This window comes from Rattus rattus, chromosome 2 (assembly GCF_011064425.1).
Source record: "Rattus rattus isolate New Zealand chromosome 2, Rrattus_CSIRO_v1, whole genome shotgun sequence".
Classification (NCBI taxonomy): Eukaryota; Metazoa; Chordata; class Mammalia; order Rodentia; family Muridae; genus Rattus; species Rattus rattus.
In genome coordinates this window covers 97713762-97732780 of record NC_046155.1, presented here as the reverse complement: position 1 = coordinate 97732780, position 19019 = coordinate 97713762, and the positions used below count along the sequence as shown (strand labels likewise).

Sequence of the window (19019 nt, the reverse complement as noted above, 5' to 3'; positions counted from 1 at the left end):
AGGCAGCTGTGTGTGTTCTGGCGTTGGGTACTGAACTGTGGTTCTTAACTGCTGAGCCATCTCCCCATCCCACTGGAGTTTATTTTTCTAGAAAGACATTTTGGGGCCGAAGGGATGGCTCAGTGGTTAAAGACCTTGGCTGCTGTTCTAGAGGACCCGAGTTCGGTTCCTAGCACCTCTATCAAGTGGCTCACCACTGCTTGTACCTCCAGCTCCAGGAGATCAACACACTCTTCCAGGCTCTGAGGGTGCTCCTCATGAGTATGCATACCCACAAATACAAATACAATTTCTTAAAATTCAAAAAGATAATTAAAAAAAATCACGTGCCACCACCCCACACCCTGAAAGACATTTTTAAGCATGAGAGTTAAGAGTGTGGATGTGGGCTTCTTAAAGAGTAGCCCTGGCTTTGCCTATGTGACTTTGGATGGTCACATTGGCATCCTGCCTCCCATAATGCAAGGGTGTTCATTGGTTTTACAATCCAAGGGCTGCTGAGGTCCTGGAATCATGGCGGATCAAGGGTAGGACTCAGATATCCAGTCGTTTTTACTTTCATCTGTGAAATGGCTCATCCTCAAAACCCAGGGCCAACACCTGACCCCAACCCCCGCTTGCTGGTTCCCCAAACTGCCACTGACAATTCAGAGACAACACACATCACGATGGCAGATTTAATTGTTTTTGCCCTTAGGTTCCTTCTACTATAGGCAACTTTGGCCAGAGGCCCATGCTTGACTGAGCCCAGAGCGCTTTGCCCAGGTGGCCCATTGCCCTGTGGCCCCTGCGGTGGGAACCTGAGGTCATATCAGTCTGTCGTTCACCTGGTCCTCAAGGCTTCTTCTGCCCCTGCTGGACAACTGGGTGTGAGGCAGAACAGCCCTGAGCATGTGGTTCTGGTCATCTTTAGCTGCTTCTCAGGGACAGAGAGGCCAGGGGTGGAGGGAAGCTAGTTGGGAGGAACATGTCTCCACCGCAGCCACTGGTTTCTCCTGAGATGAACTTCCTTGTGCTTTGAGATAGGTGCCAAGAGTAGAGCCCCCAGGCAGGCAGGGGTGAGAACAGTTAGTCATCTCACAGCACAGACAGATAAATAGGTGTGGGCACAGGGAGACATCCACGTCCTCCACTTGCATGGGCACATGGCACAGCCCAGTGACTCACCAAACCTTCCAGGCTGGGAGGCCAAGATGACTGAGTGGAGAGCAGGCCCTCACTTCCTGGATGAAAAGCCCCAGGCCTGCAGGGGCATCTGAGAGGCTGGAGTCCTGGTCCAGCCTCAGTGGAGAGGGCTCCCCTGGTCCCCACCACTCATGCAAGAGAGGCTGGAACAGACAAAAGAGCTGGGAGCACGCAAGTGGGTGCCAGCTCCCAGGCACCCGCGGTGCCGTTTCTGTCGTCAGTCCTTCCTCTCTTCTAGATTCTACCTTGGGTACAAGTTGGGTAGACAGATCTTCAGCTAATGGCCACCCTGCTCTGTGAAGGTCTTGGCACAGCTGCCAGCACTTCGAGGGCCCATGGGGGTGACTGTGCTGTTGGCATAGGTGTCGTAACTGCTGTCTGAACATACGGAGAGCTCATCAGAGACTTCCACACCATCACTGATCTCTGTTGGGCCAGAGGAGACAGAAAGTGAGTGAGGAAGACTGGCTCTGAGGACAGGGGGGCAGGCAGAGGGAAGGAAGGCATTCAGAGACAGATGTAACCACTGGTTCCAGTTAGCATTGAATCCGTGGGCACTGAGCCTGCCGTTCGGGGGCCTCCTTGGTCCCTCCTAGGTTCTTAGTCCTCTGCCCTCTGGAACTCCTGTCAGAAAACTAATGCACCCTCCGGTGCCTGTTACCCGGTGTTTACTTCCCCCCAGGCATTTGCACATGCTGGCTTCTCTCTGTTGAGTGTCTTCTCCCCCCAGCATCAGCTCTTTTCCTAAAATCTGGCTCAAGCCTCCCAGTCCCTGGTACGTCAGCCTACTAGACACCTCCTCAATTCCCCAGGCTAGGCTGGGACCTCCTATTTCAACCCAGGCTGGTTCATCCAGCCCTCTCACAGTCTGCAAGGGCAGGGGCCTGAGCAGAGCCCCTCAAGGACACCTGTGTCCTAGTTCTGGGAGCTGACTGGGCAGAGCCAAGGTTCTGGAAGGTGGTTCTGTGGAACGCTGCTTGGCTCCTTGTCCTGGACAAGCAGTGCAGCCTTGGGGCACACCCGTTTCCACAGGAGCACTCTTCTGCCTAACCAAGCTGTTACTCAGGCACCTCTAGCCATCCTTCACACCCCAGCTACATCACCACCCCAAACCTTCCTTGCCGCCCCAGGGAGCTCTGAGCACACTTTCTGACTCAGTTCTCCCTCGAGGAGCTGCAGTGACACCCAGTTTTGTACACTTCTTTACAGCTACCTTCATAGACTGGTAATGTCACTGAAAAGAGCACAGTTGTCACTTGTGGAAGTCATGCGTGAACCAAGGAAAGGCGTTGGGCTTTTAAACAGGGTTTAAAAGATCTGTGTAGGGCTACCCCACACTCCAGCTTGTCACGTTTGCTCACCAACCAAGGGCTAATGCTGCACCCCAGGATCTGGAGTTGTGTGATGTGGATACTCGTATGTGCGTGGGTGTGAACCTCGAGAGAGGATACATCCACCTGTCCTTGTATGTTACATGTGTGCCACTTAATCCGGGGCCCACGCAGGCTGTCACCTGAGAAGATGAGTTTCTCTTTCATGATGCTGACATCCCGGCTGGTCCGGCGTACGGCGGCACTCAGCATGATCTGCTCTGGGTTGTAACTCCGTATACCACCCAGGCGCCACCTGCAGAGACGGCCCAGTGGGCATTAGGTCCTCCTCAGCCTCCCAGGAGCAGAGACCCTGCCCGTTTCCAGAGCCTCTCCTGATGTGGCCTGAGAGACTCATGATACAAATGGGGAAACTGAGGCCCACAGATGGGTAGTCTACATTCTAGCCTTGGCTCTCCTGCCTCTCTTCCCCCTCCTTCACCAGCCACCCTGGCCCTGAAAGGCAGTGTTATATGTTATGCCCTGGGCTCTCTTTGGATGGGACAGTCTTGGGATGAAGGAGCTTGGCAGATGTGACTCTGATGACCTCCTATAAACCAACTAACACAACAGGCTGAGCTAAACCAGACGGGGCCGAAGAAGTCAGTGATGGTGAGGTTGTTAGGACTGGTCCTCACAGGTCCACAGACAAAGATGTTAGAGGAACATGGTTTGTAGTTATTTGCTTAGAAACAAGCACCCCTGATTCCCCAGAGATGGATCCCTGCTGTGGCTGGAGGCAACTAAGACTCCATATAAAACTCATTGTGAGGTTATAGATGGGGCTGACATAGCAGAAATGGACAGACAGGGTATTAGGACAGGCAGACAGTGGGGGAAGCAGGAGGCTGGAGGGGAAGGCACTGTGCCTTGGCTGGGCCAGTGCTTGGCCAATTCTTGAGGGCAGTGCTTGTTCCTCTGGCTCCTTGGCCAGCCCTCAGCACCAGCCCCAATGCCGGGCATGTCGTGAGGTTAGGCAAGTGTTTGTTGAATCAATGAATGAAAGGATGAGGCCCACAGAGAAAGTATCTGTCTCCTGATTTATCTCCATGGCCCCTCTCCTCTCTCTGGCTATTCCTGACCCTCCTCTGCTGGGGCTGGGGCTGATGGGCTTGGTACCCTGTGGACTCTGCAAGTGGAAAAAGGATGCATGAGCTCAACTTCCTGCCCAGAGCTCAGTCCTGTAGTCAGGGTCCAGGTTCTCTTAGGCTCAGACCTAGAAGCTGGTCAACAAAGCTGCCTGACCCAGCAGGTCTTAAGATACCTGACCATCCCTAATACTAAGGTCTCATCTAAGAATTCATGTTAGAACCCACTGGGGGAAAGTATCAGGCCAGGGTCTCTACAGCCAGGCACATCCGGGTCAGGAAAGCCACCGGGGGTCGAGGGTGGGATCAGTCTCCCCAGGGGAAAGGAGAAAGGAGCGAGGGTTTGGATGTAGATAGCAAAAAGGACCAGCTGTAGGAGAGACACAGAGAAACAGCCTCTGGGAAGGGAGTCCCAAGAGACAGGAGCCAATGGAGCAGGAGAGAAACAGAAATTGCGCTGGTGGCAAAGGGCCCCCTGAGTGCTGGACTTGGGAACACGAGAGCCCTCTCCCCAGGGGATACACTGAGGTGGAGGGAAACTGGGTCAACACCCACCAAGAAAACCCTGGTCTACACCTGCAGACACTGCAGTAGGGACCGAAAAGTACAGCACACATAGCCAGACAGGAAGAAGAAATCCTGGCACTCAGGAGGCTGAGGCAGGAGGATCAAAGGTGGGAGGACAGCTTGGGCTACAAGGTGAGACTTTGTATCAAAGGAAAAAAAAAAGAAAGAAAAAGAAGGAGTGGAAAGGAAGGCGGAGGGGGACGGGAAGGGGGGCCTGGGCTTCAGGCAGAACCGGGCAAGGGTGACCCAGGCTTAGGGCTCAGTGCACAGCAGCTTTTCAGACAGACCTGGAAAGGGAGTGGCCAGAGGGGAGAGAGGAGCAGGAGGGGAGCACACCAGAATTACCTGATCAAGTGATAGCTGTGAGATGCCAGAGTGCAGCAGAGAGGGGGAGGGGAGAGAGGAGGGACATGCGCCATCAGAGCAGGATGGGACAGAGAGAGAACGTCAGTCAAGAGCCAACCCCAGCCCCTTGGTTCCTGGTTGCCTAGGGCCCCAGGCTGGCCCATTATCTTCCCCTCCCCAGACCACCCATTCCACCCATGACAGCCTCATGCCAGCTGCTTAAAGGGTGTGAGGGGTTTCAGCTGGCAGAGTAGCACTCCGCCCTGCTAGGAGTGAACCCATGTGCTGGTTCACGGTGGGCAGAATGGCCACAGAGCGGGCAACATCCACCAGATACCACACAGCAGATCAGAGCACGGTTTGGCTCTGAGCCCTGAGCTGGGAGCTCATTCTAGAGGCCATCCGGCTTCTGCTGAGGGTGGAGCTGGGCCTGCTGGGGTAGGCAGGTTATGGAGGTTGGGGTCTACTCACTTCTGGAGCACGAAGATGCCGATGATGAGGCTGAAGGAGATCAGGTCGGCAGTGACCCACATGAGGCAGTACTCGTCTGGGGGCTGTGGAGAGATGACCCAAGAGCGGCTTCCAGTCACAGCTCATCTATAACAAGGGGCCACATACTGGGGAACCTCTTACGAGGATGGGCAAAAGGGGGAGGCTCCTCACTGTTTTATTTCACAAGAGTGGGCTCTGGGCATAGTGGGTTGTGTGTGTGTGTGTGTGTGTGTGTGTGTGTGTGTGTGTGTGTGTGTGTATGTATATGTATGTATATATGTATGTGTATGTAAACATATATGCATTCGTGCCTGTATGTGTGTGTGTTTGAGTATGTGTGTGCATCATTGAGTGTGTGTGTGTGTGTATGAGTGCATGTATGTGTGTATGTGTGTGTATGCGAATATGGATGCATTGATACATGTATGAGTATGTATGTGTGTATGTGTGTGTATATATGTGTATGTGTGTATATGTGTATGTGTGTATTTATGTGTGTGTGTTTGTGTATGTGTGTGTTTGTGTATGTGTGTGTTTGTGTGTATGTGTATGTGTGTGTATGTGTGTGTATGTGTGTTTGTGTGTATGTGTGTGTTTGTGTATGTGTGTGTATGTGTGTGTATGTGTGTGTATTTATGTGCATGTGTGTGCTTGTGTATGTGTGTATATATGTGTATTTATGTGTATGTGTGTGTTTGTGTATGTGTGTGTATGAGTGTGTGTATATGTATATGTATGTATATGTGTATGTGTGTATTTATGTGTATGTTTGTGTATGTGTGTGTATATGTGTATGTGTGTATTTATGGGTATGTGTGTATTCAGTGTAGAGGGGTATGATGAAACTCAGGTGTGTATAAGCCTACAGAAGCTCAAGGCAAATGCCAAATGATGATTCATGTCATGTAAGATACCATGTGCCAAGCAGACAGACATATGACCCTACAATTAGGTCTGGGGCACCTGTGTGAGGCAGTAGGACACTGATCACAAGGCCTGGGGGGAAGACGAAAGCCCACATATGTAGCTCAGTATCCTTAGACTAATAGGGGGGCACTTTCTTCTCTCCATCAACTCCTGGGCCCGGACACTTCTGCACTCTTCTGCTCCTGCTATTGCTTATTTCGTGTCACCTTAGAGGAGGTGTTTAAGGACCATGGGCAGATGGAAGCTGGAAAGCAGGGTCTTTCAGGCCTGGCAGGGGGCATGATAAGTTGTGGCATGAGTCTGAAGCTCACGGTCTCCATAGCCTCTCCATGACTACGGCCCTCTTCTGGCCTTGCACACGCCTCTCTTCCATGAAACCCTCAGTAACGTAGCTGACTTACCAACACTGCAACCCTCTTAGCTATGGAGCCTTCTACCTGTCTTTGTGTCCTTGGGGACATGGCAAGGAGCCTCTGCTTCATTCCCAGGGTTATCTCAGGGGCAGGAACGGGAGCTCAGCTGGTCTCAGATGCCCCAAGACTGATCCCCACACACTCCTCACAGGCCTCTGAGTAGACCTGCCCTGTCCTCCAACCTCTTCCTGGAAATCTTAGGAGGAACCTGTGACCCAGGATAGCTTCTTGAGAATCCTAGGCAATGTGATCTTTCCTGTGGGTCAGGCCCAGGGTCCCTAGCACTTCAATGCAGACCCCAGAAGCTTTGACAATTCCATTCTGTCTTAGCCTACTCCTCTGCCCCCCACCCACATACATACACCATGGATGCCACCAACCCCTGATGCCCCAGATTCTCTCTGGGGAGAACCCTACAGGTAACTGATAGCCCTCCTCATCATAGCCCTGTATGTCCCCAGGTCTCACGATCTCCAACTCACCATGATCCAGAGTGGAGAAGGCACCCGAGAAAGGGTATGGGAGTTGTCGGAAGTGACAGAGGGGACCCCGGCACACCACAGCAGGGAGAAGAGCCACGGAGCATTGACAGTGTAGAGGTTTACACTCAGGTTCCAGGATGCATAGTCCCTGGGCAGGGGACAGAGGTTTTTAGTTGCTGTGTTGTGGGACTCTGGAGGAGCACCCCCTGATAGCCAGACACCTTCATAGCCACCCCGGGAGGAAAGTATCTTTGTGTCCAGGGGTTTATACTCAGGCAAGCCCAGCTCTGCTCAGTGCTTCTCACTTCCAAACCCTGTGTGCCCAGGCTCCCTGTGTACTCTGCCCTGTGCCCACATGGGCTAAGTGAAGGGTTGAGCTGGGAGATACACAGTCCCTCCCTCCTCCAGGGCCACTTTAGGTGGCACAGGGCAGGCACCTGAGCTCCTGGTGGGACACCTGAGTATAGCGGAGGTTGAGCTTCTGGATGTGACCTCTCCGTAGGCTGGCGATGGCTTCTTTAGACCCAGATGTTTGCTGGAAGCCAGGAGCCATCTTCCGTACCAAAGGCCTCTGCCTGTTAAACAGCCACATGACCTGCCGGCAGGAGACAGGGTGGTCAGGCCAGTCAGACCTCTCATCTCCAGATTCAGGGAGAGGGACCCTAGATCTGCTAAACCCTTCAAGGATCAAAGAGGGGACTGTCTGTAGCAATGGAGCCCGTAGAGAACAACTCGGACAGCCTGCCTGGTCAAGACAAGATAAACAAGCCCACACTCCCCTCCTCTGACCACAGACAATAGCACCTAGAGAACTGTGTGTCACAGAGTGGCATCGGGTTCCCAAACGGTCACACCACAGTGATTTGGGCCAGATCCCACTCAGGTAACCAGAGAACATGGGCCACCACCCTCCTCTGAGAGATTCAAAGGATCTGTTGTCCCCACAATGGGCCAGTCAGGAAAATAAGGTGCACACAGCCATGTTTCGCCAACAGGGAAACTGAAGTCTGGGAAAGGGAACAGGTCTTGTTGCAGGGGGCTAAGCCAGGGTCCTCCACTGGACTTCACCTGGTGCTGTGGGAAGCCTGAACGGAGCACGGCCTCCAGTGTGATGTTGAGGAAGCTGCCGCGGTACGGGTGATCACGGGGTGGGTCCCGAAGGTTGAGCAGCAAAGTAGCGTTGCCTTTGGCTAGCTCCAGGAGCTCTGCCAGGCTGCAGATGGACTGGTTCTCAACCTCCCTGTGGTCAGAGGGTGACAGGGAGCTGGCTGTCCAGAAGGGGTCAGTCTGGCAGAAACAGGGACATACACATGCTATCATTAGTTCTTCAGAGCTTTCAAACGCCTTCCTGGCAATGGGGCAGGGAGACCCAGGGCTGACAGTGACCGCAATTATGTTGGGAAATTGATCACTGTGGCCCAGCAGGCGTCTTAGGGGTGCCTAACATTTGCCTCTATGACCCCCTCTCTGCCCCAGCCCCTCCCTTGCTTCCCAAGTGAATCCTTTGCTTAGAGCCAGCCCAGCGTGGCCTTGAGTCCATTCTGTAGTCAAAGATGACCTTGAATTGTTCCTCTTTACCTCTATCTCAATTGCTGGGATTATGCTACCCCATTAGGTTTATGTGGGGCTAGGGGATAATCCCAGGGCACGCCCGGCAAGCATTCTGCTAATGGAGCTATATCCCCAGCCCTCTATCTACAGCTTCAAGCCTATTAAGGGTCAGCATCCTGGAGAGAGAAAGCCAAACACCAGAGACCCCAAACAAGCAGCAACAGCTACGGGGTCCAGACGTACGAGCCCCGAGGGGGTCACTGGCTAGCCTAGTTAGGGTCATCTGAGCTGAAGGCCACCTGCCTCCTTCTTTAGGAGCCTTCAATGTCTCCCATGCCTAGGGCAGGCCCAGGTACAGGCAAACCTTGAGGAACCATTGGCCGGCATTGAGCCTCTGCAGAGCAGTCCAGTTGAGCATGGCAGCAGGCCTTCGGGCAAGCTCCGGGAACACCTGCTCCACATTGGTGGTCCGCCTCAGGGTAGTGTCATGCATGAGAAAGGGCACACCATCCAGGCTGCAGGAGAGGGCCATTGTCACCATCCACTCGGAGATGTCACCTGGCCCCCCATCACCACCCCCCTACTCCCCACTCTCAAAGGACACAGCTGCTCTGTTCCCATCTCAGCTACAGACTCCCCCCCCCAGACCCCCCCGGGGGGCCAGTGGGGACCTCAAAGGGTTCAAGGGACAAATCTTTGACTCTCTATGGAGGTCAAGTGGGGAAGACTGCTGAGGTGGGGAGGGCTGGGGAAAGTGGGTCTGTGCACTTAGCAACAATAGAAGGTAAGTACTGCTTTGCTTGATAATGGGGAAACTGAGGCTAAGCAGGAAGCATTTAGCCCAAGGTTCAAGGCCACTGTATGGTGGAACCTGGCCTTGAGCCAAGTCCTTGAAATGCCACATTGATAACAGTGCCAGCACAGGCCCCTCAGACAAAGTCCACACACTTCCCTCGTCCTTATCAGCCCACCAGGCTGGCCACAGCTCACAGAGCTCCTCGGTGTAGAGTAATAAAGGGTTCCCTCCCTCCCAGATCCTCAAGGCATTTTATCAGCTCCTTCAGAGCGGTGCGGGGCGTATAATCTATGCTGTCTACACCAAGAGTGGTAACCTCGTGCATGTGGTAAAGCTATATATTGTACACCCCGTGGAGTAGTATTTGGTGACCCTGGCTTCTCTTCTCCTCGGGGTAACTTTTGAAAGGTAGGGATGGTTTTCCCCCGGCGACATTCATACTAACACATATGCTGTATCTAGAGATGGAAATGTGCACTTCACTTCCATATGGTTTTTATTTTTAAGTTTTTTGTTCATTTTTGTTTTGTTTTGAGATGGGGTTTCTCTGTGTAGCCTTGGCTGTCCTGGAACTCACAGAGATTTGCCTGCCTGTCTCCAGAGTGCTGGGGTTAAAGGCATGAGCCACCACTGCCCGGCTTCTTCTATCTAGCAGCCATTGCATTGCTCCGTCCCTGCCTGCTTCACTTAGCACTCTACCCGGCAGAGACTCGCAGATGTAATTTTCTTTCCACTGTGTCTGTGGCAGGGTTCTAGGTCCCTACACCTAACCCTACCTGAACAAGAGTCTGTTCTCTCTGCTCTGGAGTCTGGCACAAACCTCATTTGCACTAAAAGGTGTCTGGCCTGTTGTGGACCATCCAAACTTCCACCCACCCCACCCCCATCACCAAGGCAGGGACAGGTTTTTTTTTTTTTTTTAAAGCCTACAGCACCCGGTATTCCCAGGCGGTCTCCCATCCAAGTACTAACCAGGCCCGACCCTGCTTAGCTTCCGAGCAGGGACAGGTTTTATAAGGAGACCCATATGCAGAGGTGGGGTGGGGTTGGGGATGGCCGCCACCCTTCTCCACCATGCTAACCTGATGGTGATGTCAGCTTGCAGCCCGTACAGCTTCTGCTCCAGGGCCTTCCGGAAGGACATCAGCGTGTGCTCTGGAGCCAGCTGGAGAGGAACGACAAGTGAGGGCAGAGCTAGGGTCCGGTGGATGACCCTTCCCCAGACAGTGGGAAGTCTCTCCTGCTGGGAGGTCTGCCTCTCATTCTGGCTCCTTTGTGGAGTTGCTATGGGAACCCCGGCACCCACATAGCTGCTTCAAGGTCCCATTTTTTCATTTGTTATGATATGTATACTTCACAGAGGTTTGGAGGGGTGAAGAGGCAGGCAGTGTGTTGAGTACGGACTCACATGAATGCCTGACACAGCTAGGACTTAGCAAATTATAACTCTGACCATATTGCCCTAGCCGTATTATAGGCACTGAATGAGACCCTGGAAGCAAATAGCCTTTTCCACAGGCCTGCGGCCCTGGGAAGCCTTAGGCAGAGACTGAGTGCTTGGTCCCTTCTGGATTAATCTCAGAGCCCAGGCCAGGTGGAGATTCTGGAGGGGGAGGAGAGAGCATGGGGTTGCTGTGATATGGTAGTTCCATCTCTATAGCAGTGACAACATTCTCTCCATCACCACACTGGTCCACGGACTAAAGTTCATGTCTGACGCCCAACTTAATACGCTTGCAACCCTACAGCAGACCACCACCCAGAAGGCTGGTTCCAGCCACTGTGCTGCATGAGCCTGCCTTGTAACCCAGGGTGAATCCTCCCTCCTAAAGACCCACCTCCCCTTTTGACCTCTGAGGATATGGGATCACTGTTCTCTGGGGGTATTTAAGTGGGCAGTGAGTTGCGAGTCCTTTGGTGCCGTGCAGAGTAAAGTGCCATACCTCTTCCTACCACTAGAGGTCAGGGCCAAACCAGAGATTGGATTTAGACCAGGCAACTCGAAAGGCTGACAATGATTTGAGAAGCCCTCAGGAACACACATTTGGTGACCCTGGACACAATTATTCACAGTGACATGGAGAGAGTACTGGCTCCCCCCTTCCCCCGCTGCCAAAACAGCACTAAAACATTTGCAAGATGGCTTAGTAGGTAAAGGTTCTTGCTGCCAAACCTGACAACCTGAGTTTAATTCCCAGGACTGCATGCATGGTAGGAGGAAACTGACACCTACAGAGTGTCTGCTGGTTCTCCACACGTGTCCTGAGATGTAGGTTTCAAAATGCCACATTTAAAAAAAAAGCTTTTGAGACTTGTTTGTTGTTGTTTAAAGTTGACTTCACAGGAGAAAAGAGCAGAGTAGTGATCAACAGAGGCTAGGAGTGGGAGGGCTGGTTACCAGGTAGAGATGATGGGCAATGTGAATGGGTTCTAGCATTCTACAGCAATAGGGTGGCTGTGGTAACTTCTTGTGCATTTTGAAACAGGCAGAGGAGAGGACTCTGGATGTTTCCACCACGATGAAGCAGTGTGTGAGGTGACAGGTGAATCACTCTGGTGTGAGGATAATGCGTTGTACACACATTTGAGAACAACACTGAGACCTGCAAATGTGCACCATTATCCTGTGTCAGGTTAAAAAAAAAAACATAAAATGAACACCACGACCAGGCACGGTGGCACGCACCTGTAACCTTAACGCTCCCGAGGGCCAGACAGATGCTTTGTGAGTTCCAGGCTATTCTGGGCTGCACACTGAGACCCTGCCTCAAAGACGGGACGACAGATATAATGAGCAAGCCACCACAGAATGGAGCAGCCAGACGCACAGCTTGAGAGGCTGCCTAGAGACAGCTTCATCAACAGAAAAATAGCACAGAGGAGACGGGGGAGGGGCTGTCACAGACAAAGTGGCACTCGGGAGACATGTGTCAGGCAGATGGGCTACATGAGGTCATTTGGATCGTGATTTTAAAAGTCTGCTCGACCAAAAGATATTTTTGGAGACAAAAGAAAATAACTATGATATTAGGTCATATTAGATAATTATTAATTTGGGGGCTGGGGAGACGGCTCTGGCTGCTCTTCCAGTAGACCTGGGTTTGATTCCCAGCACCTGCATGGCAGTTCACAACCATCTGTAATTCCATTCAGTCCCAGGGGATCTGACGCCCTTTTTTGGCCTCCCCGGTGTCAGGCAAAGCAACCATACACATAAAAGTGAAAATAGTTTTAAACATTGTCAATTTGGTGTTATAATTATCACTGTGTATCTGTGTGTGTACGTGTGTATATGTACATATGTGTGTACATGTGTATATGTGTGTGTACATGTGTATGTGTGTGTACTGTGTGTGTATGTGTGTGTATGTGTGTGTATATGTGTGTACGTGTATGTGCATGTGTGTGTGAGTATGAACACACATGCTTCAGTGCACATGCAGAACTCACAGGACATCCTCTCCTTTGTCTTTATTTCGGTTGCAGGGATTAAACTCAGCGTGCCAGGCTCTCATGGCAAGTGCTTTCCCTGCAGAGCCATCTCCCCAGCCTGCTGTTTGTGTTTTTTAAGTCCTTATGTTCTAATCATGGTGGCATATGCCTGGGATCCCAGCACTCAGGAGGCAGAGGCAGGAAGGCTGGTGGTGGTTTAAACCCCAGCTTGTCTCAACCAGGAAGTCCTTCTGTGCTGGCACAGACAGGACATTCACTTCCCACGGGCTCCTCTCCTGCAACGGCTGTTGCCCAATTCCACCCTCCGGGGGTACTTACCATGGGAGCCCCTCGGTGGCCGATGAGGGCAGGTTTGGGGCCCAGGTCTTTTTTCTCCATGATGCAGGGAGAGGAGATGGTGAGAGGGATCAGGTAGAAGGTGAAGACCACGGCGAAGAAGGTACAAAGAATTGTAAGCTGAGAGGCTGCAGACACGGGCAGTAGGAACATCCCATGAGCCACTGTGTGTCTCTCACCAGGCCCAACCATGCCTAGCCAGCCAGACTGGAATCAGGACTTGGTGTTCTGTGGAGTGGCCCTCGCTCTGACAGGAAGTGAACCCCACTTACAACCTATGCATACATGTACATGAAGACATGGGAACCCAGGGCAAGAATCCAGAGCATCCTTTGGTAGCATCAACGAATGGCCTGGAGCCAGCCCCTGATGAGACCCCACCTCACACCCAGACCACCCAAGTAGAGCCCCAGTGGGGACAGTCTAAGCTTGCCTTGGGATTCATGGAGGTCAGGACAGGTGGGCCCTCTAGGGGGTACTCACAAGAGCGCTCTGCACGGGCGAACTGTCCGGCCACGATCCAAGAGAGCGCAGTGATGGCCACCAGGGCCCCTATATGCAGGAATGGTGCTGTGCCCTGGGTGTGAAGAGAGGCAGGAGGGACCAGGGACTCAAAGGCAGGTTCAGACCCTCAGGTCACCAGCATGCTGCTGACCATCTCTACCTACAAGACAGGCAGTCAATCCTATGTCCATTTGCCAGTTGAGGACACTGGGAAGCCTGCTATGCAGACCCCTGCCTGTTCCTCTGCACCTTGGTGCAGAAAAAGAGGAGTGATAAAGGCTCTGCCTGTCGTGAGGGTCCTGGGGGAGGCAACATCCCTGTCCCTCGCCCACCTTACTCACCTGCAGGGAGATCAGCAGCACCTCCCACTCATCCTCCCATAGCTGGGCCACTGCAGACATGGCCACCACCGTGGAGGCCAGGATGACCACCAGCCCCATCTGGAGAGGAAAGTACCAGACAAAGGGTCAGGGCAAGAATAAGGGGAACCTCTGTCTGGGAAGAGGAAGAGGAGAAAGAAAGCAGAAATGCACACAGGCCGGGCAGTGGCAGGACAGTGCCTTTAATCCCAGCACTTGGGAGGTAGAGGCTGGTGGATCTCTGTGAGTTCGAGGCTAGCCTGGTCTATAGAGTGATTTCCAGGATAGCCAGGGCTATACAGAGAAACCCTGTCTCAAAACAAAACAAACAACAGAAAAGCAGAAACAAAAAAGGATGAGGAGGAAGAGCAGGAAGAGGAAGGGAAGAGAATGTGGGATGAGCTGAAGGCAGTGTGGATGGTGAGAGGCCAGCCAGAGACAGAGGCCGGAAGGTAGGCAGATCTCAGAGGAAAGAGACATGGAGAAAGAGAGGGGAAGATGGAGACAAGATGAGAGGAGAGTGGAAAAGAAAGGGCCTCTACCAGGGCAGGAGCCTGTGAACTCTGCAGTGGGAGGGGCTGGGCTCACACCAGAGGCTACTATAGCAAGAACCCTCACTGAGGCAAGCTCAGCTCACGCTGTTGTCTGCTGAACTGGCTGTCTAGGTCTCCTGCATTTGGCTGCTTTGCCTTGACATCAGGTCTGGTGTAGCCTTGGTCTCCGGATCCCTCTGCTGCTTCCCTAGGGCTAGGATTACAGATGTGCATTAGCAAGCCCAGGTTATACTATGCTGGGGACTGAACCCAGAGTTTTGTCCATGCTAGATAGACACTACCAACCGAGTTACATCCCCAGCCCAGCTCCTAATACATTCCACTGGAAGTGTGGGGCACAGCTGTGGTGAGCATTGAGGTGCCTTCAGGGACAAAGATCTGTGGTGACCGGCACCCAAAACCCCAAACTAAGTAAGACTAAGCCAGGGTTCCCTGCTTCAGTCCTCTCTGGAGTCCTAGAATTTTCATGGTCCAGGTTCCTCCCTCATTAACAAAGGCCCCTATCTGTGGTGGTATGAGATGGGGTGGTGGTGGGGTAAGGGGGGACTCTGAGGAGCTCTTTCTGAAGACATCTTATTACAATAGGAGGCCGATAGCGGAAGTCCTTGCAATAAAACTGATTCCCCATAATCCTAATACAATTAAAATTCCATCACAGTTTTATAGTCGCTGCCGTGGTACTCATCATGCAGGCTAGCATTATTGAAATGTTCAGGAAGGGACTCTTCCCCACGGTATCATTCAGCTACAGGAATAGCAAAGGCTTGCAACATTGTGACCCCTCCCAAACCTAATGTGGGAGGATCCATCTGAAGGCCTGGGGTAGATCTGGTGTAGCCTTGGCATTTCTGTTCTTCTGGGCTATGACTCACGGTGGCAAGGGAGGAATCCACTCATTCATTCATTCATTCATACATTCATTTTTGCCTATGTGCTGAGAGACCCAAGGAGAGTTGGAATCCAGCCCTGTAGATTGGTCAGCCTCTGGGCAGAGAGCCTTGAGTCTCTATACCTGAGTCACACCCTGGGTCAAACCCTGCTGTACCGGAGGAGGGTAATACCCTCAGGGAACAGCCCTGGGCAGGGATATAGGGATGGTGATGGATGCCTTCCAGGAAGGGGTTTGAGGCATAAATGAGAACATGCATGTAAGGTGCTTTGCACAGTGGCTGTCACCAAAAGGAAGTGAATAGGAGATTCAAGTGCTGCCATTTTGAATAATTATAACTGAAAGGGGGACAGAGAGGAAAAGGACACCAAGTACTCAATAAATGTTGCTTAATGCTATTATGATAAACATGGCATCTGGCATTCTGGAAGTTCTCAATGTGCCTTCCTTTTCTTTCTTTCCTTCCTTCCTTCCTTCCTTCCTTTCCTCCTCCCTTCCTTCCTTTCCTCCTCCTCCTCTTCCTCCTCCTTCTTTTTTTTTGGACAGGATTTCTCCATGTAGCCCTGGCTGTCCTGAACTTGCTCTGTAGACCAGGCTGGCCTCCAACTCAGAAATCCTCCTGCCTCTTCCCCCCAAGTGCTGGGATACCACTGCTGCTGGTCAAATGTGCCTTTTTAGAGCGCAGCTAGAAAGACAGAAACTGGTGCCAGAAAGAACTGTCATGCGCACCAGCGTCTGCAGAACAGGCTGGGTTGACAGTCAGTGCTGCTGAAGTGTCCATGGGGCTCAGAAGGACCTAGTCCAGCTCATCTGCACCTCCTGTGGCCGGGAAGAACCGGCTTCTTTCTGGGCTTCAGCCTGGGTAGTTGATAGAACCCTCCTGGGTATAAACCTTGAACCCCAACTGCTGCCTCCCTGGGGTGGGGGAATTAGGAGCACAGGCAGGAGCAGGGTAGAGTGCCCAGAGCACAGCATCCCTCAGAAGAGGCATTTGAGATGGCTCTGAGTGGTGGCTGGGCACAAAAGTCATTTTACAGAGGGGCCTTCTGTTTGCCACAAAGCAGTTCCCTAAAATGCCGGACTTCCCCCACCTCCCAGGCTCCTCACAGGCCAGAGCTCTGGGCCACAGTACTCACCTCCCTGCCCATTCCCAAGCCTTTCTGCTGTCCCCTCCTTGGGACTCAGGGGAACCAGGGACTCTAAATACAGACCAGGATTAAAATGTCCCATAAAACTGACATCTTCAAAGCAATATGACCCTGGCAAAAGACCAGAGGGATAAATGAAAGCACGTTCAGAAAGCGATCCGAAGGCATTAAAGGAGCATAAAGGCATCTCTGATGCAGAGGGGAGACCGCTGGGGACACTGGGAAGCATCTGTGAGCCTGGGAAGATCGTACCGGCCCCAAAATAACTTCCAAAAGATTAATGAACATTTAATTGTCAAGGGATTGATAGCAATGCTATCAATGCTGATTATTGTGATATAATCAAATGATATCATAAAATATCCTCACAGCATCTTGGAGTGAGGACCCTTCTAAGTCTGACCCAAATCCAAGGGCCATAAAGAGATGATAGATAGACTCAAGGGTTGTTTGTTTATATCCTGAAACTCGTTTGTAGACCAGGTTGGCCTCAAACACATGGCGGTCCACCTGCCTCTGCCTCCTGAGTGCTGGCGTTGAAGGAGTAATAATTGTACCCAGACAGATATAAGTATATTATTTTCAGAATTTAAAAAAAAACCCTACAGCACAAACACAATAAACAAAATCAAAAGATGAAGGATGAACTGGGTAAAATTATCTGCAATTCATCAACCAAAGGGTCAGCTTCGCAAATCTACAAAGAGCTCCCGCAAATTAATAAGCAGACCCCACAGCAAAAGGACAGGAGACACAAAACTCTGGTGACTTGGGTCTGTGAAAACTGAGCCCAGAGGAAGTGCAGGCTGGGAGTACTTAGGGGAACCTCTGACCTTTTGGGTGGGTCTTTCCCAAGGGATCGGCTCCCACCTGAGGGCAAGGGGACCTGCTGGCACAACCATACACTGCCCAGGGAACGTGGTTGGCGCCATGTGCCAAAGGGCATTTGTCAAGATCAAGATTATGGAAGTATACCTTCTTGTTGGACATGCTGGCACAGGTCTATAATGTATGCTCTCAGGAGGCTGAGGCAGGAGGATGATGAGTTTAGAAAAAGCCGAGAGTAGTGATCTACACCCTTGATCCTAGTATTCAGGAGGCAGAGGCAGAGGGATCTGCCCGTGTGTTCTGTAGAGTGGGTTCTAAGAGGCTACATAGTGAGACCTTCCCTCAAAACAACAATAAAAGAAGAGAACAAGTGATCTTTTCTCCTGGATCACAGCTACGCGGCCCCAGAAAAGGACTGAAAACAAGTAGATTTCTAACAGGAGCTGGGCTGATGACTCGGGAATGAGGGGGTGACAAAAGCAAGTGTCAGGCATCAGTGGCCATGGCCTTACTGTGTCCAAGAAGACACTCCTGGCACTTTTTTTTTTTTTTTTTTGGTTCTTTTTTTTTTTGAGCTGGGGATCGAACCCAGGGCCTTGCGCCTCCTAGGCAAGCGCCTACCACTGAGCTAAATCCCCAACCCCATTCCTGGCACTTTTTAAAAAGGGCACGGGTGAGGTAACCGTGTGTGTACAAAGAAAGGGAGAGGGCTGGAGAGATTGCTCCCCTGCGGGGGACCTCAGAACTGGAATTCCAGCTCTAGAGAACCTCACACCCCCTCCTGGCCTCTGGAGGCGTTGCATACATGTGTTATACGTAAATAATTGCAGGCAAAACACCTGTGCTCATAAGATGAATTTAAAGAAAAGGAGAGACCGGTGAGATGGCTTAGCATGTGAAAGTGCTCGGTGCTAAGCCTGATGATCTGAGTTTGAGCCCCAGGACCCACATGGTGGCAGAAAAAAACCTGACTCTCAAAAGATGTGATTTGACCTCCACATATGTGCTGTGGTATGTGCATGCACACGCACTCGAGCGCAGACAGACAGACAGACACACACACACATACATACCACTCTCAAGTAATTAAAATAAAAAGGGAGTGTATCTAGGAAAAATTTCATCGAGTATGATTTTTCATGTCTGAATTTTTGGTCGCATAAAAAAATGAATTAAGATAAGGCAAGCAGACAGAAATAACCAGGATTCCTTAAATACAGCTGTAGAATTTCCAGGCCCTGTTCTAATACCCAGAGCCTTGAAGCCAGGCCAGCATGGAAACAGATCCAGATTGGATCATCTGTGTTTGGCAGGCCCTTCTGCCTCTGAGATCTCACAGGACAGTGTGGAAGGAAGAGAAAGGGCCTGGAGCGGGAAGCAGGTTAGCTGAGGGACTCTCGGCATGGACCCTCCTGATCTGGCTGGCTCTGTAGCACTGCAGGCATCTCCCTTAGGATCAAGCACGTGTGACCTGACCTGCTGAGAGCCAGGCACAGCTCCAGGAGGTGACCACAGCGTGTGTGCCCCATCCCCAGATACCAACTGACTCCCTCTTTCAAGTGTCAACTATGTATCTGAGAGAAGAAAGCACCTCCCAGAGGGGCTGAGGAAGTCCCAGAGCAGCCCTCAGTAGGGAATCGTGAGCAGGGACTGTTCTCTTCGTCCCTGCAAGACTTCAGTCACCGAGGCATGGCTCCCAAGGTGCCCCCCACAACTCCATTCCACACGCCTA

The 19019-nt window shown here is 51.8% G+C and overlaps 1 protein-coding gene across 5 annotated transcripts in view; it reads right to left on the bottom strand.

The window, feature by feature from the left end:
* Window positions 1–663: 663 nt before the first annotated feature.
* Gdpd5 (glycerophosphodiester phosphodiesterase domain containing 5) overlaps window positions 664–19019 on the bottom strand; it is an 81169-nt gene continuing 62813 nt past the window's right edge. For 3 of the 5 annotated variants that reach the window (XM_032893013.1, XM_032893012.1, XM_032893014.1), the window contains 12 exons: window positions 13851–13949; window positions 13489–13582; window positions 12988–13133; window positions 10299–10381; window positions 8785–8935; window positions 7938–8156; window positions 7307–7464; window positions 6870–7017; window positions 5027–5109; window positions 4556–4570; window positions 2699–2811; window positions 664–1611 (listed from right to left, as the gene is read on the bottom strand). In XM_032893013.1, the coding sequence (XP_032748904.1) occupies window positions 1463–1611; window positions 2699–2811; window positions 4556–4570; window positions 5027–5109; window positions 6870–7017; window positions 7307–7464; window positions 7938–8156; window positions 8785–8935; window positions 10299–10381; window positions 12988–13133; window positions 13489–13582; window positions 13851–13949 (1458 nt within the window). In that variant the 3' untranslated portion in view covers window positions 664–1462. The remainder of the gene's footprint in view (window positions 1612–2698; window positions 2812–4555; window positions 4571–5026; window positions 5110–6869; window positions 7018–7306; window positions 7465–7937; window positions 8157–8784; window positions 8936–10298; window positions 10382–12987; window positions 13134–13488; window positions 13583–13850; window positions 13950–19019) is intronic. The other 2 variants (XM_032893016.1, XM_032893015.1) reach the window with 1 other exon arrangement.